General features: G+C 40.6%; 1 protein-coding gene across 5 annotated transcripts in view; it reads right to left on the bottom strand.

Moving 5' to 3' along the window:
• Positions 1–22,845, bottom strand: part of SERGEF (secretion regulating guanine nucleotide exchange factor) — a 141,291-nt gene that overhangs the window by 28,826 nt on the left and 89,620 nt on the right. The window contains exon 11 of one of the 5 annotated variants that reach the window (XM_063158583.1): positions 10,047–10,132. The exons of the other annotated variants lie outside the window; for them this stretch is intronic. Coding sequence (XP_063014653.1) covers positions 10,089–10,132 — 44 coding nt within the window. The 3' untranslated portion in view covers positions 10,047–10,088. The remainder of the gene's footprint in view (positions 1–10,046; positions 10,133–22,845) is intronic. 5 annotated transcript variants of the gene reach the window in all.

Genomic DNA, 22,845 nt, shown 5'->3' on the forward strand with positions numbered 1-22,845 from the left:
CAAGGTGCCATGCATAAAAGCCAGCAGCTGCTTGAGAGAGATTATGGGCAATGATAACCTTTACAAAGAAGGAAGGAAAAAAAAGGCTAGACATGTAGTAAATTGTTCCTTTTCCTTCAAGGACAAGGGAAATTAAACATGGCCAGAAGAGAAAAGGTGAAAACCAGGAATTACAGCTGTAACTGAACAGAGAGGAGACTCCTAAAAGCTGATACCAACATCTCAGTATCTGAACAGTGACAGACACTAGATGTCCTAATCCTTCAATCCATACCCCTCCATCACCATTCCCATTTGTTTCCTACCCAAATCCCCTCACACTGAGAGATCTTTTGTCCTTTATAGCTAAAGGATTTAGCTAAAGCAATTCTCCTCAAATATTACCACAAGGAAAGGTAAAACACAACCATCTTTCCCTTTTTCAAGCTCATTTCTTCCTGAACACATTTTGCAACCAACAGGGTCAATTTTCAGATGGGCTGTTCACAGTCTCCTTCTGAGCAGAGCTGGAAGACCCCACACCCTCACACACCTATCAGTAATCTGCACTGAGTTTTACAAGGTCACATCCTGCATCGCTTTAAATTGAATTCCAGCCTTCCAATCAGAGAAGCAAATGCACCTATAACCTTTGCAAGCAATTAAATGTACTGCCCTTGCTAACTCTGGTGATTTCTCCAATACTTGAATCTCAAGAATTTAGTAATTACATCTGCTGGCCTTTGTTCTGCCATGAGGTTGAGACAGCGAGTTTCACTTTGAATGTGTGTCAGAATCAGTTATCAAAAAAGAAGTAACTTTTAAAGAGAGATTCAATAAAAACAATTGTGCTCCTGCTTTTCTCTTTGGGCAGAACAGAAAAACCTTTACAAAACTAAGACCTGGCTTCTGTGACCTCCACACTCGATCCTTTTGCTACTCTTGTTTGCAAGCTTCCTTATTCCCATTTTAGACAGGCCTGAGTTTGCCTTTGGATATGAAGGAATTTAAGGAAAGTATTTACTTACACACAAGGATGATATCCAAGTGGAAAATTTGATCCTTGAATCTAGACAAAAAATAGTTTTACAATACTCTGGAACATCTTACCACCACACATCAGCATAACAAAGCCCACAGACAGGACAAGATAACAAGGGACATATTTTTGCCTTGGTACAAACTATTTTAAATCTGAGCTAGGAAAAGTTAGATTTTACACTGAAGTACCCAAAGTGCACTTAACTTTTATACAAGTACTGAAACGGAAGTTGGCAACTAAGGGTTTGCAAAACCAAGCATCATTCCAAAATGAAAACCAGAAAAGGAGGATTCAAAATCATGTTATCTCTTTATGGGCCATGTAAGATATTACCTTAGTGTTAAATTACATTGGTCCATGAAGGTAACTGGAACAGTAAAGAATAAAGCTGTTGTCCTCCAGGTGTATCATACGAGTAAGCAACTTTGCACTGGGAGTGCAAAACACACAATTTATAAAACAGAAGAAACAAATCCCTTTACCTTCACTAGTCTCTTTGAAAACAAAAAAATACCATAAACAAAAAAAAAAAAAAAAAAAAAAAACAAAAAAAAAAAAAAACCAAACAACAAATAAGTCCATCTGCGATGGAGAGACATTGTGTTCACCTGTTCACCCATACGTGTGCATGAAAGGCAGTACACACACAAATGCCTGATTTGAGTTCAGGATTAGATGCAGCCAGAGTTAAATGAGCATTTAAAAGAGTAATAAGTTATTCCTGGTGAGACTCAATAAAGAATTACAGCTTTAGAACTGGCCTCTCCTGCCCTCTGAAATCAGCTATCTTCACTGCGTGTAACTAACTCTTATAACCAAAACCTGAGGGATTCACAGACCTGTTAGTCACTTCTGGGAAAAAAGACCTGATGAAAGAATAAAGAAAGCCAAATGCAGCTTGTAAACAAGGAGGTCCTTGCAATGTTAGTGTTATTACATTTTGTTTTCTTGTTATTCTCATCCAGTCAAAGACATTATCTCCAATTAAGGAGACCTATTTGATTTTGGGGATATAGCAACATGCAGTCATCTAATTACTTGAGATCTGTAAAAATCTTGGAGCCTCCTCTAGAAGCTTGCACTGGTTCTTGGACAATTAACTTGCTGGATAAACACAGCTGAAGCTGTACCATAAAGTGCAGCACAAGAGAGAAAGGGCAAGTCCCAATCAAATGGTGATGATCAATATGCTGTGGCTACTAATCTCCCAAGAGGGAGGTGTGTGGAAGAGTAGGAAATGCTGCTAAGTCTCAGACACAGCTAAAATATTTAGGTTCACATAAAGAAAATCAGCGGCAAGACTGAGTGCAATTACAGAGCAGACACTCATTGCTGATGCCCTGCAAGCAATAACTTGGGATATTTCATTATTACCATTGTGTGCTGTCTCTCAGATTTGAGCTTTTGTCAATTCAAGGCCATGCTGCTTATTCCAGCTGACTTGGAGGCAATTCTCATCTCCCCCCCATACACTTGCAGGGCAGAGTGAAAGGCAACACTGCGTTCAATCGTCATCATTTTTGTTAACAGGGTTCTTCATGAAAATTGCATGGAACCCAAAGCACAGGCATTTGAAGGTGTGCTGGAGCTCCAGTTTAAAAATTAAAAGCATGGGAGGGGACAAAGCTGTAATTGCTACACGTTGAAACACAATAATAAATATCTAAAGTCCAAAATGAGCATAGAGTGAATGGGCTTCCACACCATTCTTTGGCCTACCTAAAGCTCACAAATAAATTTCTTACAGATTTCAAGCCTGTCTGTAGAGATGCAGAGAAGCCCACAAGTGGTCACCACAAGGAAACAGTTTAATAGTGTAATCTCATTTTTCATAGTGTATTTTGTTCCTGTGACAATTTAAACAACTATCTGAGGTCATTTTTTAACCAAAAATTAAGGTAAGTTTGGGTAACAATCTGGGCTTTTCCTTGTTCTTCCTCTTTTTGGTCCCTTTATCACTGCTTAAATTTCCATGATGAAGCAAGCTCTGCCTTGAGCTTTGGGAACACAAGATCAGAGCTGTCACCCTTGTGGAATCACCACTGAGTGCCACTGGCTGCAATCCAGCCCTGCTGGAGCAGGCAGCATGTGGCTTGCTGTGCTCCTACCTGCCCATGAAGAGTGAGATTCCTGTGTCTGCAGCTTTCCTGGAGAGAAATCCACTAACAGCAGCACTAAACTATCAAAACACTCAGCTTTGCCCAGGAACTTCAACAAAGGAAAAGAAAAGGGAGCAGAAATAGGAGTCCTTTCAAAAACATGTCATTTACAGCATGGAGCAGGGATTTTGGAGATTTTTTCTTTCATTTTAAAATAAAGGTTAGCAACTTATTTTGGAGTGTAAGAAGACAGATCGTAACAGAAATGCCAATTAACAAAAAACAACAAACAAAACATGATAAATCTGACTTACCTCCCACAACACAAAGCAAACTGTCATTAAGTTACCCCTCTATGCACAGGAATTGAAGTCAAGCCCAGTCTCTCTCATTTTTTCACACAGGATTAGGTGGTAAGTTATCCAGAAACAACCCAAAAGAGCTCCAAAAGTACTCCTAATATGGAAGATATTTTTGTAGGCTCCATTCTGTCACTGATTTTGGCAGTTGTGAAGATAATCAGTCCCATTTTTCCATATCATTTTTCCTTACTGTACTCTGACTTTGAGGGGGTGCAACTCTCCTAACATCATAACAAACCTTGGAAGTAAAGGCATTTGCCAAGGCCTAAATCTTTACCATTTCTACAGATTTCTCAGTATGATGATATTAAGAAAAGAAGCCTCATAAGCAGTCCAAAATTACAGACAGCTTCCAACTGAATAAATATTAAAAAAAGAACTGACATCAGAAGTTACTCAACAGGAGGGAACTGTAAGTAGTGACATCCTGCAGTTGCAGTGAAGAGGAGGAAGTGACTGAACTTCTGCTATCCTTGGTGCTGACTCACCACATTCTGGCTGCAGGATGTGACATCCCTAAAGATGCTCAAGTTTCTTGAGATGTCCCTAAAGCAGTCAAGTGTCTCACTGCACAAATACATTGCCGAGAACTGAGAGAAAAATCTGAGTTCTCAAGTCCTTAAGACTGTGGCTGACATCCTGCAGAGTGTCAAGACTGCTATTTGGAGAAGAGTGGAAAATAACAGACATTAAACAAGGCTTTTTGTTGTTAAGGGCCAATTCTGGTTGTATCAAGACTGAGCTACAGAATATGATGAATTTGTCTGACTTGCTCATCTTCTGCATTCCCAGAACTCCCATTCTACAAATGCAGTCACAAGGGTGTATGAATGCTGACATCTGATATTAGTTGTTTTGCTTATGTCCTTCTTCACCCCCAAACCAGCAATCAAACACTTCTCAGCAAACCAACAGCCAGAGAGGCCTGGGTAACAGGAGGGGACAGGAGGGACATGTGCCCCTTGCTGCCATGTTCCAGCTTTGCTCCAGGCCAGAGGCATCACGGAGTGAAGGGACCTTGTGTTGCAAGGAAGAGGTCAGGTTATACAGAGACAACATAGTCAGCAACAGCAGAGTATTCGTTTATAATGAAGTCAAATGAATGCTAAGGAAAAAAAACCCAAATCCATATCATGGATCTCACAAATTTGAGCTTTCTTTACATGTGTGTGCACATCTGTGTTTGTAAGTTATATGCACACACAGGGATATATTCATAAACAGGCTAAATATGTTCTCCAAAACAAGATTTGATATTTCCAGCCTTAATCCTGTCACCCAGAACAGACCAATTTGGATGATCTTCAAGGCCAGCTGCTGGGTTCATCTGCTGAAACTAACTTCACACAATACATTTATTTGCTGGGAGGACAATACTGTTTTGACTCTTACTTACCCTGATTAGCCCTATGCCAGTGAGAATCATTGCTGTGTTTGTGTTCAGATGAGTATGCATCCTAAATTGTGGAGAGAAGGTCACTTTACAGACCCTGGAGCAGGAGGAAGCTCTGAACAAAAATAGGATGGCACTGTCACAGTGTTTATCAGCCAGCTTCAGATCAGTTTCATCCTTAATGTCTCTGCTATATTTTGTTATCTAAGTACATGACTACCAAGGTAAAGCTCACTTAATCCACCTGGAAAAAAAGTATAAATTCTATTAATTCTAATGACTTTAGAAACAAAGTAATACAAATCTCACCTTTTGCACTACAGAATTTATTCCTGTTAAAAATAAACTACCCACAGACATCATGCATACAGCAAAAATCATATTTCTGTAGGCTCTATTTCTCTACATTCAGTCTCAACTGAGTGACTGGCAGAGAAGCATGAGATATTATTCCCATTTTGGACAGCAGGTGTAAATTAGAGTTTGACATTACAGATATGTATCAGTATTGTAAAGGCAGAGAAAAAATAAACTATGGAAGAGATCAATAATTACAGCTTACTGGTATTGAATGGGACCAAGCCAGCTAGCAGGAAAAATGCTTCCTACCCAGGCTCCTGCTCATCACATCCATATGTTTACAGGAGGGTAAGTGTTCCCTCATTCACCTCCTTTCCTCACAAGACCTTTTATTTGTATTACATAGTCAGAGATAATTCTCACAGAAAACACATGAGGTAACATTGGGAGTGCCAGAGCCCACAGGCAAGAACAGATTTGTCAAAATATCACAGTAGCCTTTTCTGCCACAAAGCCAACTTGGGGATTCACCCACCCCATCTGCTACACAATTACAGGAAGAGGGGTCAGCATTCAGCCAAAACTGAGGGGGAGAGACAGGATGACAAAGTCCTCACTCTGTAGTCTTTAACAGCTCAGCAGCTTCTACTTGCAAACACAAAACCTGAAAGTGAGGGCTAAGAAAGAAAAGGAAGAACATGAGGATTTCCCTACACTCCCTTTTTCCCCCTCACTTTAAGGAGAATACTTGGGAATAAAATTAATTCCTAATAGCTATATCCAACTCCCTGCCCTTATGGACCCAGGGCCCATCCAGAGATTGCTGCCCTCTGGCTGGAAGGGCCAGCAAGGCCACTGAGGTTCTGCTGAGCTTCCTTCCAGGAGATGCACCATTCCCTGGAACAGCATCCTTGGCTGCACACAGTGGTGGCATTATCTGCTTCCTGAAATGCTGCTTCTCCATGCAGCTGAAAGCCTTAAGATCCTTGAAGAGAGGAGTGTTTGCAGACCATACTGTTTGCAAGCTGTCCAGGAAATGAGTCCTTCCTAAAAAAACTGTGTTGAAACTACAAGCCAAGATGTTCAGCATCTCTCCCTAAGTCCTCTGATTCCTTACAAATGTTACCTATCCTTACCTCCCACTGAGCTGCATTCCCAGAACTCCCATTCTACAAATGGAATCACAAGATGTTTGCATGCTGACATCTGAAACACCTGAAATGTTTCAGAAACAAGTGTCTGTCTCATTCCTCACCATCTAATTAACAAAGAGGGTTTCTAGTTCCCTACCACAGTTTTGAAAATAGTAACACAGAACATGGCCTGTATTGTAGTAAGAGGAAATCTTTTGGTGTTCAAGTAATGAGCACAAAACTTAAGGTATTGCAGCCTAAGTAAATTTTTCTGCAGTTGGTAAAATCATGGTATGAAAAATACCAATATGAAAAGGGAGGCCTGAGCCTCCCTAACATTTTCATGTATTTAATTTTGGATGATAAGAACATCCCTAGGAAAAGCTCATTCAGTAATGAAATCTGAAATGAAAAATGACCACCAGAAGTAAAAGTAGTCATGCACAATTAATGAATTCATTCAGCCAGCCAATAGATCAAACAGCAAACCAGACTCTCTTAATCATGCAGAGAAACATTTTTCAGTGCTTCCTATACTGTACTTTGCTCAAGGCCTACATTACCAATTGGTTGTTTCTTTAATTCTTAACCATTTACAATATAATGTTATTTTAAATTTAAGTGTCATCCAAGAACACTGTGTCAGAACATATTATTCTTTCCAGGTTTCTAATCCTCAAAGAAATTAATATCAGAAAATTTATTTTATAGGTTAAAAAAGCCTGTGAGTATTCAGCAAATTATTAGTGCAGGGATAGCTAAACTTTCCAAAAAGGGCCCTAGCTCTCCCCTTTTTGGGTAAAACTTCATACAAACAGATTTCAGGCATGCAGAAAGTTATCACTGCCTGAAGCTTCTACACTCTTTCCATCAGGGACTCAAGGGGTTTACCCTTGGGATACAGACAAAAATAACTTCTTAAAGTTTTGTCAAAGACATTTTGAAAATTTTCACTTACTATTCAATTTTCTGTGCAACAATGGACGAAATTAAACAGTATCTCTGGAAAAGCTCAAAGCAAGTGACTATTGAGAAAAGAAAGAGCAGCTTCACTGAAACCTGAAAAACTGGGCCAAACTTATTTGCCTTTGAGTTGCACACGTCTTTTTTCCCCAAAGCTCATCTACTAAATCCCAGTAGTTTTCTCATCTCCCTCCAGTTTTCCCCAAAAATTTAGGAACAACCAGATCATGCTTCTATTGAACTTTGCAAATGCATGCTTCAGTGCAGGAGCTACATGCGCTGTTCACAGAATCCCATCACCAAATTTGCACAAAAGAGGCAAAAGCCAAGACTGTTCTCCTACTAAGACTGGATTCTCTGCAAGCTCCAAATGATCACACTCAAAACTTTTGAAATCTAAGGGGCCACTGAAGGACAAAGCTGCCTGGCAGTCCCTGGTGTTCTCACTTCTACCACACTCCTTCATGCGGAAATCATCCTTATTGGTGTGCTTTTCTCCCTTTGGATACAACTTGGACACACCTGTGACCTAAACTGGCACCAACTGAGCACAAAGGGCTGTGCTGATTCTCCAGGCTTTTTCCAACAGCAGGGTCTAGCTTGTGCCAATTTCTACTGCCAGCTTGGTAATGACAGGTCACACGAATTCCTCTCTTCCAGATTTCCACTTGCTCAAGGAGGGCAGTCAAGACAGCCCCAACAAGGTGACTCATCAGCAAAAGCCTGCCTCCAATTACAATTAGTGCAGCTATGATTCCTCACTGAGCTTATTAATCGAAGTCTCTGCACAGTAGAGACCTTTAATTTTACAGAAATCCTTTCAGGTCACCTCCAAACCTGGCAATGAAACCAATTTTCCTCCTCCCAAATAGTTCTAACCATAGCCAAGACCTGCCCTGTGTGCAACAAACTGCACCTGTACTCTCAGTTGTAACTGATACACCATTTCTTAACCTAATTTTCACAAGGTGGTTTCCACCTGCACACACAGACTGCTGTGACCAGGTCTTTAGCCCAAACTCACCCAACACTGATCAGAACTGCATGACAGCACCTACAAATCCAAGCAGAAACACAGCCCCTAATTCAATTTCCTCCTGGGAGGATGGTGAACAGCAGCTTGGAGAACTGTGCCTGGCTGCTGCTAGCTCTGCTTGGCCCTGCAGATCAGCAGAGCAATAATAGTCAGGAGAGTAGGAAGAGTCCACTAAAGGACACAACACTACTTTTGCACATTAAAAAAAAAAAAAAAAGCCCTAACATCCTCAATTCATCTGGCCCTGTACCAGAACAGTAGGAATTAAAGTGATGAAATACAATGAAATAGAACTGGGGGAGCAGGCAAGGACAGAAACCTCCAACAATAATTTTATTAAACACTATGTCAAGCAAGTCAGAAAGCTTGCTGCACCATTAGAGCCTGCCCTATATGTTCTGAATTTCTTAGCTTAGACACAGCAAAAAACAAGTTCTAAGGGTCCTCTCAGGACACTAGACTTTGCTGGGAGGACACAGTCTGCTGCCCTTTTCAGCTCACCTGCTCCTTACACAGGCTGCCTCCTCCAGGCAATACACCCAGGAGTGACAGCAACACCAGAAACACTTCTTTGCAGGCATTGCTGTGCCCTGAGAAGAGTCAGAGCCTAAAGGAAGAACAGAGCTACATTTTGTACCTTCCAGCTAGCATATTAATTTTGCAGGTCCTGTCACGCTACTAACAATGCTCAGAATCCATTGCTTTTGCCACCCTGTGGGGCTGTGCTTCCTCTCTTCTGACAATCCATCCCTGTGGCCATGCCACAGTGGGAAGGGACAGGTCATGGGCATCCCAGTACACACAGACAGCCCCTACACAAAAGAGCTGAAAAAGCAGCAAATATGGGAGAGGATTTGGGGACAAATTTATCTGTGACTTGACATAAAACTCATTCCTGGCATTCCTGCTGAAATACTACTGGGAAACACAGGCAGATAGCTGTGCCTCAGTTTTCTTCATTGCTCAAATGTGTGTACATGCATATAAAGCAAGAGGGGAAAAAAGGCTGTTCAAAGCATGAACTGGCTTTGGACATACCTAGTGTGAAAATGCTGTGTTTTCCACCTCTGGATTACAATCACATTCTTCAAGTAAACTTTGGAGCTACTTGTTCTGGAAAGTCTTTTGAGCTGGAAGAGACCTAGGATGTTCAGAGTGATGACAAATGTCTTGTTTCACTCCTAGGTTTTTGGTTGGAAATATATCCAGAATAGAGAAAGCAAGGATTTTCCTTCTGAGCAGCACACAGTCAGATCAAATCACATGACTCCTCTAGCAGCTCTCTAGGCCAAAACCAGTCCAGAAATTACCCACAAAATCTTTACTTTGGAAAGATTAGATTAAAAGCTTAGAGATGATGAATATATATTCTTTCCCCTGATGGAGATCATGTATCATCACCTTCATTTTTCAAATGAAAAGGGGGAGGGACACATGATGGAGGGCATTTACCTCATGTCAGCTAAAGCACCAGTGACAGCAGCAGGAGCAGGATGCACTTCCCCCCTACCTGAGCCTACTGGTTATCCAAGTGCTGACTGGATAATCTGAATAGACACAGCATTGTCACAGAGTCACTGGGGACTTCCCCACCAGACCTTCCACTGTCAGATACTGCAGCTCATGCCTCCCCACCAGGCTCATAACCCCACAACAAGCACAAAATAAATGCTGGAGCACTTATTCCATTTATCAAGGCACTGTAAAACACTGCACACAAATAGACCTGTGATACTCACACCAAACATGATTTCACAGGAGAGAGATAAGGAGCCATCTTCTCAGCTCAGTGTTTTGGCACAAAGTGCTTTTTCATTCAGCCATGCTGAGAAAACACGAGGAAATACAGAAAAGCAGGAGTTTTCAAAAATCAATTAAAATTAATTAGTTTGTAATGGAGAGAAAAAGTCACCCTATAAATGTGAAACCATCATTAAATGCTAGGAGCAAAAGGATGATCCCAGTTACTTTCTGAGTGCAAGTTTTCCACTTCTGGTATTTCAGGAACAGAGCACAGCACACCAGATATGGGACAGGCCAGTAATCTACAGGGTGGGTGAATATGGGGAGGGTGGACTGCAGTGTTCCAAACTCCTTAGAAGAAAACCTGTGAGTATTTGTGGATTTCTGTCCTTGCATGCCTAATAAATGAGCTCCTGGCTCGGTGTGCTCTGCTCGCCTGAGCTGACCCACAAGTGTGCAGTGAACAGGCTGTGAACTGCCATGGAATTCCAGCTCCCATGATGAGCAGGGTACACAGGAACACCAAATGATTCAGTTTATATTCTATGATATTGTCAAGATATCTTTTGCAAAAACAGGTTAACAAATAAAACAAAAATATTGGCCTTTTCTTTACAAAGGAAAGTGCAGGGCAGTGTATTCATAGTAAAAGATGTCCCTTAGAAGCACATTATACCACACTGATGATGGAATATGAACAAAAGCCCCCTCAAGTTTCTTAGAGTGTTGCTGAAAATAACTCCACTGTATTGATCCCACTGGAAGCCTTTCTGTATTTTTCCCATGGCTCTTTCTTGGTTATCTGAGGTGTGCAGTGCTTATTTGCAATATAGAAACAGACCTTTGATGCAGAAAAATACAGAAGTTAGAAATTCAAATGACTTACTATTTTATTAAAGTTTTTTTATATTAAAGGACAATTCATAACTAACTTGCAACCTTAAAAAAAAGAAGAGGGTCAAGGACAGTTTGAGTTTACAATTTTTAAGCCAGTGATCAATGTTGAGCTTACTTTCCTTATAAATATGATATCAAAGTGATATTATTCAAGGACTTTTAAGCACTTTAAAAACTCTGCTAGATGATATTTCATCATGGTCTTAACTAGACCATGAAAATTAAGCACATTTTGCTGGAAGGGATATAAAATAAGGGAAAGTTTAAGGACATCTCTCCCCATGCCATACAGACATATCTGTACTTCACAGTGCACTGCAGGGCTGGAACGAGCGCCAGCACAGGCACGTCATTCACACAACATTAAGCAGCCCCAGGAGAAGAAATCTTCTTAGTTCCAAAGCAGGAGAACTGGGCATCCCAGTGCATCTCACCAGGGCTCATTAGGGCTCATTAACTCCTGGAGGTAGCTCCAGCAAGAGCCTGAACATCCTGCACTGTACTTCTCAGGCAGGGTGACACACTGATACTGATGCAGCTACAGCCAGGACTGGAGATCACTTGCTTCCTGCTAAGCACTCTTTTTCCAGGGTAAAAATAAAAAGGCTTTAGGGCTAAAGTTGCTGTTTTTCTGCTGTTTATATGGCATGAAGACACACTACTCCATGACTAGACCTTCTGGGGACTTTGGCACAGTGGTAATTAATAGCAGGATTATAAAAGCACAAACTGGCAACAGGCACTTTCCAAGATTGCTCTGAAATAGAATTTCAAGGAGGCCACAGAAGTGTGGAAATGCAAAAGTCAAGTAGTATAATACAAAAAGAGACTTGGACTGCTCTGTGTCATAAGAATGGGCTGAACAGATCCTTTGCAAGCTTCCTGCAAGAGCCCAGAGACTCAAAGAAACAGGATAAAGCAGTGTTTCATCTTTGCCATCCTGAGAGGAAGAAGCTAACAGTCATCTGCATAAATTACTGAGAAAGCAAACTGGAAACAGAAGCAAGCTAAAAAAACACATAAGAACAGCCAGTAGAGTGAAAGGGAAAAAGACTGCAAGAACAACTTGTCACATGGACAACACTGCAAAATGAGATCTCCAGCAGTGCTGAGACCAGCTTTGAGCAATGGCTTCAAAACACCCAGCTCCCAAGTTGGCTTTACCTTCCATGAATCCCTATGTAGTTACTTATATTATTTCTTCACCAAAATAAAATTTAGCACTTTCCTATGATTGCTTCGCAATAATAAAAAACTCCTAACACTAATCACATGACAGCACAGACTCCATCCCAGAGCTTCACCAATGGTGAAGAAAAACATGCCCCACAAGTGGAAGGGAAGACTGTTCATTTATCAGTCTGCACTACCACATCCCCTGACCTATTTTATTACTAAAAATAGTCCCTCTTAGGTCACTGCTGCAAATTGAATTCTGCTGCTTCATTGCCCACTGCAATCTCACAGAACTGCATGCTGCCTACACACAAAACACTAAGTAGGTTAACTTATTCACTGCCAGGGATCCAGCCAGTCTTCTCACATGGATAAAAAGACACAGACAAATTTGCTTATATCAGTGAAATGTTTCTTGCATTGCAGCTAAATGTCCAAACCCAGTCATTTATATTGCATCATGAATATAAATGCCTGACTTCCAATTTGCCTGCATTCACAATATGTTTTACAGTATTACTCTTGCAAGATATGGTTTCAAAGGATTTCATGTTACAAGTGATACAACAGCAGCCCTAATGACCTCTCTATTGACAGAACAGCCAAGTTTTTCTTTTTTAGCCCCCTCACTAGGATAAGTCTGGGAAAGCAAGGGACAAGAGGGAATCAGTCAAAATGTTCCAAATTAAAAAGACCTCCTTTCAAAAGATCTGTGTTTGCAACTCCCAATCCAAAGCATCTCGTGATTATCATACCATGAAGAGAGCTGGCAAATTTAGACCTTACAGCCAATGACTACTTAAAAGAGAGAGGAAGAGGACAGCATGAACTTTACAGAGCAAGAACTTATTAGAGGATCCTAAACAGGAGATTGAAATAGGTATTATCGACCATTTCATGCTTGATAGTGGCCAAACATAAAGAATATGCTATATCCTTGCTGTTTTATTTGAGCTAGACAGACTAAGACTAGCATATTTCCCTGGGCTAATACTGCATCTTCATTTCATTACTTCAATAGCTTCCCAATCTTAAACAAACACACCCCAAAACCAAGCAAAGATCAAAGACAACTGACTTTATGTCAGCTTTGTGTTTCACTGCAAATTCTGCTGGGAATTTTTTAGCATGCAGCAGATGCACACAGGGCTGAACCATTCAAATGATTCACAGGCTCATTAACCTAACTTTATTGTTATGTAGTTATGAAACCAAGTTTCTCCCTTCCTGCTATTCTAAGAACAAAATCTGCCAAATCTGGGGTTTTTTGACAGAGGGAACATCCAATGTCTGCAGGGGACAAAACAGCCTCAGCTCTGCCTGAGTTTCAGCTGGTGTCATTTACAGGGATGCTGGAGGCACTGTAGGTCACAAGTTGTGTGAGAAGTCCATGGTCTAACCAGCTGAGAGAGATGAGCTCAAATACATCACCACAAGGGGAACCACAGAGTCCCTTATCAAAGATATGTGAAACGTGCTCACAGAACGGGGAGGGAACTGACCCTGCCAGCCAAGCTGCAGTTAGTTTCCCATTAATTGAAAAAGCATGAAGTACACACTGCAAACAGCCTGGCTCTGCATTTCTGACTATCCTGAGCTCAAGACTTGCCACATCTTGCTAGGGATTGACTATGGATTTAAAACAAAACAACAAACAACTAAGTAGCTATTCTTATTTCTAGCCAGTGGGTCATGGTAAAGCTGGTCTGTTGAGATGTATTTTTCATGTATATGTTTGAAAGGTTTATCATCCATACATTTCAAATGTATACTATCCACTTCAGTGGTAGCAAGCTACAGGGCACAAGTGACATACTGGAGATGCCTGGCATATCTGGACAGTTGTTTTTAAATGAACGTGATATTTTCTGAAAGGCCTGTTAATCACCTGAAAGCAAGAGAGATGGGTATTAAGCTCCTTACAAAATGAAGACATGGAGCCCTTTTTACTTTTTACAAGATTAAGCATGTTCCACAGTTTTAGACTGCATAACTAATAAGTCCTCTCAACAGGATGTCCTTTTAGACCTTAGCTTCTCCAAGATGCTACAGCATGAACTGCCTTTTTATTTCTTAGGAGATCAAAAGAGTGTTACATTGGAGCACTTTAATGCAGTGACTGCACTTCAAAGACACATTACTTCATTCTCTTTTTTAACTCTCCCAGCAATGCTTCTGCTTAATAAAACCTGCCTCTATTAGAAACCCTATGTGCATGTCTATATCTATTCTCAGAGAGATATGATCAAAAAGTCCAAGGTCATACAGCAGACTATTCAATAGGTCAGGTAAACAACAGGAACGGCAGCTAAGTTCAGATCAGCAAGATAATTAACAACAGTACTCAAGCAAAGACACTCAACACAAGCATAATAATAATAATAATTATTATAAAATAAATTACTTGCATTACTTTTCCATGATCCTCACACATGAAACCAAAAGATCATAAGTATTTAACCACCTAATTAACACCATGGCCAAATGTGGAAGTATCTGAACCCTCTTTATTATTCTTTAATAGTTAATATCACAATTTAAAAGTCAAAATTTAGTCCAAGTTTGCAAACCAACTAAAGAAAAACAACTATATTTATGAAGCTTTAAAGTTGTCCAAGACCTAGACAAACTTTTCTTTATGGACCACTAGAAAATCAATGCAGCTTTCAAATTGCCTGGATCCACTAACATAGATTTCAAAGTTCAGGGAAAACACACGTGGCACCACTGCTACTGAATTTTTGGCAAAAAGAGTAGGCAGCAAGTAATGCATTTTGGCCAAATGCCAAAGACAAAATAAACAAACTGTTTCAAAATATATTTCAGTTCCAAAACAGAGAATTTACCATTTAAACCTTCAACCAGTTCATCATTTAGGCTCAGTTCTTCACATCACTGTCTTCTGACTGTGGGGAGCTACAAAATAAAGTCTTTGGTGTTTCAGCATCTAAGAAAATTGAGGATTGTTACCAACAATCCTTATCATCCACATCACTCAGAGGTACTAACTAAATGCACTGCCACATCTTAACTTCTATCACTGTAAATAAATTACAGAAATATTGGCACAAAGACAAAGGAAGCACTTTGAGGCCTGAACAAGGTTAGATGAAGTGACAAGTCAATAAATAACGTTTACACTCCCACAACTGTGCTTCCATGCCGGGCCACTTATGCGAGTGGTGGGCACCAAAGTTCACGTGGCTGAATGCCCACGTCAAGGCAGGCACAGGTCACTGCAGCACCTGTGAGTTCTGCAGCTTCATCTTCAACTCAGAGTCATGGCACCAGTCTGGAAACAGGGCTCTGTTGGAGCTCTGGATGATGAGAACATTAGACTTTTTGTGCTGACAGAACCTGACCCCCAGGAGAGCACTGCATTTGACCTGAGCCCATGGAGAAGGCTTCCAAAATTGATTGGCAGCACTGGGATTATGGGTGTGTAGTTGATTAGAAGTGTGCAATATCACAGCGTGGAAAACTCAGAGTTTAAGGTTTCAGAATACAGTAATACATATAGAGCTAAGATGGAGGTTTTAGGGCAGTGGCTCATCCTTTTTTTTCACCTTCTTCATGGGTTTGGGTGGTATTTTGTAATTGGACACAAAAGTCCAATTACACAAAAGTGCAATTGTGGACTTTGAGTGATTAGTTATTGGGTTAAAAGTGAAAATAATTTAGGTGTCATTTCTTGATTGCATAGTTTAGCCTTAAAAGACCTAGTAGGGAGAGATAGTTAGCCATTTGGTACCTTGTTAGTAGAACACCGCAGAATTCACTGCCCATCAGACTGTAACACAGGTAAGAAAAAATAAACATTTGAGTCTGAACATGAAATACTGTCCTGAGTGCTTTCAATCCCGACCTCGACAGAGAAGAAAAGAAGCCAAGAACCAGCAGGGGTCAAGGCTGGGAAGACCACAAGTTGCTCCTCATGGCCAAAAAGTCACATTACCTCCTTTTCCAGGAAAGAAAAATCCTGGAGGCTGAGGACCCACTGCAACTCGCACTGCTCAGAGTACACGGGAGAGTGTGTGAGGTTTTTCAGCTCATATTCACACTTGGTGAAAAAAAAGGAGCAGCTGCCACCTCACACTCCATTTTGAACATCTGCAAGCAAATGCTAAATCAGCAGGGTACTTCCCTTCTGCTGCCAGTGCTTTGCCTCATGCTCCCTCCTGTCTCTTTTTCCAGAAGTGCTACTTCAGCGAAGAGACCCCTTGGAAAGCCCCACATTTCCTGACACCTCTGAGAGCATTTGGAAAGTGGACGTGTGATACAGGGGCCAAGTCTTCAGCTGCAAATCTGCCTCATCCTCCAGCAGCTGCAAAATTAAAAATAGCTGCCACAGGCAAACCATAACTGAAGATCAGAATGTTTGTTCCTTTATTTCAGGCTGATAATGGTGTCACTGTTGACATGTTTGGGCTCTGAAAGGAGCACTAATAAGGAAATGGACAGAATTATAAAGGCAGAATAAGGAACATTCTAAAATAGAAATGGGAAAATTACCCTCCTTTTAAATGTACATTGAAATTTTGACTAGCCACGACAAAATTATATGCTTATTTGGCTCTTTAGGATGAATTTTTTGCTAACTACAAGCAGAGCAATCATTTAAAGCAGTATTCTCAGCTCTTAAAATTTATTCTCACCCTGACCAAATGAGACAATTTTATGAGGTATCAGAATTATATGTGCTGTCAATGCCTCCTCACGACTTGAGAAAAACATGGTGAATAAGGAATGGAACCTTATTATTGCAGAATTTACTCTCCAGCTTTTGGCCACTTCCTGACAAACTCCAACATTTACAGGATACTTTAGGTTCACAGAAAAGGAGCCTTCTGCAAGAATGAGAAATTACATTTCATCTAGTGTAGCTGCAGTATTACCTGTATTGTATATTACCTATACCATGTGTATTTTTGCTTATATTCTCTACAATTAATTTTGTGAGCCAAATAGGGGGTGGGGGGTGTGCACAAAGACTGCTGGTGAATCCACTTGCTTCATTCAGAAAACAGCAATAGTTGCTACACAACTAAATGTTGCAAGGGAGCTATTTGGGAAAGAGGTGTTATTTTCATTAGGTGAATCCCTGTGCATTAGTCACATATTTGTCAGATTTCTTCTATCACTAATTAGCCATGCAGTCAAACCTTGGGTAACCCAAGGTGAGTCCTGCCTCTTGGGGCTGCAAGACAGGTTTCTTAAAAATTCAGCATGGTAAAGAGCCATCAGCACCACTGAAATCTCCAAATCATTTCTGAGCTACAGCTCCCACCACTGTGCCACAGGGAACAGCTACCTCTGAAAGGGCCAAGTTCACTGAAAGGCTACCTGACATCCAGGAGCAGGAAAACTGCCAACTTACAATTATCTGCAGCCAACCATGAAAGGCATCTCTGGAGGCCTTTGGATAAACATCTAAAATATGCAAAATCAGATGCTGCTAAGCAGAAAAGCATCAGGCACAGCTTAAGTTGATCTACACACTCACAAATACATTTAATGACGTAATGAGGCATGCACCATGGCAGTGGCCATTGACAATGTGCCCTTTCAAATGGGATCCCTGTCTGTCTTTGGGTGAAGAGCCCAACCACAGATATAGCTGTGGATTGTGGAGGGGAAATTCCCCCAATAGGCAGTGATGGCAGCCTCAGGGCAGAGCAAAACCAGTGCAAGGTCTGCACTCAGGCTCAAATTTAAACTGAAACCATAAATACAAACCTTAAATATGAAACTACCTTCTTTTCCTGGACATTGCTACATCCCAGGATAACCCCACAACTGGCACTTGGACTACAGCATACCACATATGATTAAATAAAAATGTTTTTTTCTGTCACTTTTTTCTGTCACTTCTGAGAGGATGTTCCTTGTAGTTTCATCACTGTACACTTAAATTGCATTGGAAGAGAAAGATATATGTCTAAAAAAGGTCAGAAATAAGCTGATCATCATGGAGACATAGTAACTCCGTATTCAGAGTTCAAAGAGAGTCTTGGTTTGAGATGAGAAGTCCTTTATGATACTAAACTTTTGGTCTAGTCTCTGTCACTCCTTTGTTAATTCTGTTTGGGCACAACTGCCCCAGGAGCAAGAAGCTATGTAAGAATGAATTCTACAAGCTTTGGAGAATAACCAATGTTCTCTATGGAGAATAACCAAGATTTGCATACACTGCCCACCTAAGTCCTCACATGAATGCTCTTTGTTTTCAGGATTAAATGCACACTGCCAACCCAGCTATTTGTACACACAGTACTGACTCTTGGAAATTACATATTCTCCTTCTCCTCTCCCCAGAATAAAGTCTTCTCAGCTATCACATTTACACCAAGTTTGTACATGTTTAGACACAAATCCAGTACATTTCCCCCTTCTTGGTCATTCTTTAGGATGCCTGTTCCAACCTGCTGTGATAAAGACAGAAGGCACAGCAAATCTGTCAGGAGCATTCTCAGAGGAGAAATGGTTTACTTGTTTATGAGGAAGCCAAAGCACTTCCTGTGCTTTTCACAAACTTTTTTCCCCCCTTCTCCTTTGTTGCAGCTGTTGTGGACCAACCCACTGAGGAAGGCAGAGGCTCTGCACATGCTGGAGCCTTTCACTTATTTACAGACCACTGCTCCTTTTGTGCAATGCAGCTTGCAGTGCTCTGAGGGAAAATCCACTGCCCTGAATTATTACAGACTCCACCCCCTCTCTGTTGAGCACTGACTTGCACAAGGCAGAGCTGTTCCAGTTTGACTACCATGAAGAACAGCAGCACCAATGCATGACAGGAAAGCTGAAGGTCCCCTTAAGATGACTTTGTTTTACCAAAATCACAACATGGCAAAGTGCCAGTCTGAGATGGAAGAGAAAGCACAAATCCTGAAGAGCAAGAGATGCTGAACTTGAAGAAGGCATCCAGTCAATATTAATACAAAACTAAAGTAGGTTTGGGAGAACACAAGTAAAGATACTGAGAAGAAGACACCAAATTTACAAGGGTCAGACTAGATGAGTTATAAAGGAGTGCCTGATTACCACTGCCCTCACAAAAATATTAGAGATTCTAACTGCTTAACATTCAGATCAAAGGCTCAGCTGTACATTTACCGAAATTATTAATTGGGCCATCTTATACCCTCTGAAAAGGCATTCATCAGAATCTCAGATTGTTCCTTGTGCCCTGCAGAGAAATCTGTTCCCCCTCTATTCCAGAGTGATCCATCTTACTGCAACTCATCTGTCACCCAATGGCTTCATGTGAACAGTTGTATCAACTTCCCTGTCACTTCTCTGCCTGTCCAAAATACACAGAATAATGCACCTGAACTTTTAAACTGGGAATCACACTCACAAAACTTGGAAGATCATCAAATTCAGCTACACTCAATACTTTTCAGTGAGCAGGATGGATGAGTAGGGCAGATAGCAGAAAACAGGAAGGCTGAAGTTACTTAGCAGATCCCTTGAACACTACATTAAAAATGGCCTGAGAATCTCTCTTACTTTGAACATCCCTCAGATTCTTAAAAAAAAAAAAAAGTAAAAGGGAATGCGACAACTAAAAACTATTTTATCCCCTTTTTAAAATGGCTACAAATTGGGGGGATCTCAGAACCAGACCCAGAAATCCTTAAAAATACTTTCTATTATATTCTAGACTAGCAGTCTAGCCTTCTAGGGAAAGGGGATTTAATATTATTTTAATTTAACTATTAATATTTAAAATTATTGTAATATGAAGAGAAAATAAGTTAAACTTATTGCACTGTGGTCCTGGAACATGAATGAAAAAGAGACAAATTTGAGATGTCATTCCTGTGCATGTGTTTTCACATCTTTCAAACATATCAATCTGAATGTAAATAGTTCACAAACCCAGGGCAATACATCATATGTATGTCCAAACTTACCCAGTTGTTTCTTCTAGGGGTTGAATTATTAAATGCCTGCATCTGCCTGGCTCTGACATGAGAATTTACAATTCTAGAATGAAGGGGCTGCAATCTGAATGGAAAGTAGGAAGCAACTGAGGAGTACTACCATATAACCATCCTGCACCACCAGAATATGAAAAGAGTAAAACTTTGAAAAGGAATACTCAAAGACAACAATCAATCTGATACATCACAATGAGCCTGTTTATCACCCACTATAATGAAATTCAGCCTGCCTTAAACACTCAAGAAGCTAAGTGTCCAAAAGACACATACATACAAAAAATTGCTAATCTTAAAATAATTCTAAAAAACTTGGCTGAAATCAGTCCAATTCCACACAAGTGTCATGTATCCCATTTACTGGGGAAGTGTGCACCAGAAACATTCCAGAGCAGGAGGATGACACAGGTTCACTAGCTCTGAAACAGATCAGTATTAAACTAGTATGTACATTTATAAATTTATGGCAGCTAACTAGACTAGAAGTGAGTGAAGTTCATTTCCAGGGAAGCCTACTCATCACAGTTCTATGGGGGCTTTTTGGATATTGTGCTTGCTAGGAATAGCCTAACAGCTGAACTTCAGCTCTTCCAAGCCACAGAACAGCTTTTTAAAAACATAAATAATTTTTTTAAATGCCAAGTCAGATGGATCATTGCACCACACACTACAAACTTAACTTTCCCACTGCATACTAAAGTATGACATGGTTTTCCATTTCTTTCAGCATGGTTTCTCTATACTTAGGGATAGAGAATGTGCCCATGAGATTGGCTTCAAGTTGAGCAGGAAAAATGTAATTAGATGGAAGTAACTTCTGCTTAACATTTTTTTGCCTAAATTAAGGGAATAAAACTAATTTTTTTAACTTCTATGTCTCAAAATGCCTTTCATTGTCATGTAAGGAATACCAAAGAGAGGAGTGTTATTTTATAGAAAGTATTTATTCTCCAAATTACAGCTTTGCAGTACTGCAGCATCATCAACATTTTACTATCTTGGCCAGGGGTTTAGCAACTTAAAATATTATTCAAGCCCAACTCCAAGTTTAATTCTTCTAGGCAACACAAATGCAGCCAGTAGACTATTTTACAGTGCTGTATAACAGACTGGAAATCAGCTCTTCACAGGAAAAAATACTTCCTTTGTGCCTTTATAGAGGCAGTGCAGTCCTTCCCCCCAGTAAAGCAGAGGAGCTGGACTTCAGACAAGTTTTACCTACACAGTTCTCACCTATATAATCTCTTTCTTACCTGTCCTACCTTTTTGCAAGGAGATCACAAAATTCTGACTTAGAATTTTTGCTTAGGTTTTAGGGCTGAGGAGAGAAGCACATATCCTAAGACTACATTGAACAGTAAAGCATGCTTGCAGACAGCCGAGGAATGAGGATTTAGAAAACCCTGTTAAGAGAGGAAACGAAAACCATCGAATTCATGGCCACATGAACCCAAACAAATGTGTGATGAGGGTAATCTGGAGTGCCCAAAGCAGCAGAGAGTGAGGCACAGTGACTCAAGCAGAACCCCAGGGGTTTAGTTCCCCTGGATATTCAGCACTCTGAGCTCTGGAGCCTGAAGGCTCAGCACCTCCAGCAGACAAAGTCCTGTTGATTTCTGCTGCCCTTGCCTCAAATAGCCAACCAAATTCCAGCTATAAAGAAAGCATAAGCACATTTACTACCATTATTTTGTAGGTGACTGCACATCAAGCTAAACTATCAAGAACAGCCCTGGAGTTCTCTAATCCTTCACTCTGCCAGGCAGAGATCACCAGCTGCAGGCATAAGGGTGAAACTTGGCACATTCATTTAATCCAAGACAATTACCAAGTCTGAGCTCCAGTCCTGGGGACTTCAATGAATGCACAAAGTCCCTGTAATAATAGGAGTTTATCATTCTTAAGGCTTTAACTGCTCACACTGCAAGTCAGCATCAGGCAGAAGAAACCACAAAACCTTTGCAGAGGGAAACAATCCTCAAAGTTAATGCACAGTCTCTGAAGCAGGATATTTCAAAATGAGGGACATTTTGTACTTCAGAAGACTCAGAGAGCATCCATTACAATTATGCTTTGTTGGTAGGTGCTCTAATTTACCCTGAAAGGAAAAAAAACCACCAACCCCACTCTTGTTCGATTTCTGGCATTTAATTCACTTGCTGGGGAATCTCTCTGCCTAATAGGTATTTATGCTATTTTCCTTGCAAAGCACATGTTGCCATGGAGCACTGATCACAGGCAGAAGTAAATGATTCTGCCTTTTTGAACTGCACAGCCTTCACTTTAGGTGCTCTATCTTACTACCTTGTCAGCTTTAACCTTTTGCTAAGTACACAGGGCAAAACTAGAGTGAGTTGCGGTTATATTTGTTTTGATTTTAGTGAATGGTCTCATCCAAAAGCTACTCTTAAAAGTCTTCCCCATTTTTCACTGGCACTTTGCTTTGACAGAATGGAGTTTCCTTTCCCCAGAGTGAGAAGGTGGCAGATGGGAGAAGGAGGAGGATCCAAGCAGACAGAGAAGTATTGCACAAGACACATGCTGAACTTGTCAACAGAACAAGATTTCTTTACTACAGTGCTTAAAAAAATTAAAGTGCCAGCTTCTTTACTCAAAAAATCCACAGAGCTACACAATAGCATTCAGGCTTTTTTATTTAAGGGTACCCAGAATCTACCTAGGATGAATCTTGCCTTGCAGTTAACTTGATCAACAGCATAGTAGCAAGACTGAAGGAATCTGAGTGACAGCAAACCATCACACTACTCCTGCTATAAAT

This window comes from Melospiza melodia, chromosome 6 (assembly GCF_035770615.1).
Source record: "Melospiza melodia melodia isolate bMelMel2 chromosome 6, bMelMel2.pri, whole genome shotgun sequence".
Classification (NCBI taxonomy): Eukaryota; Metazoa; Chordata; class Aves; order Passeriformes; family Passerellidae; genus Melospiza; species Melospiza melodia.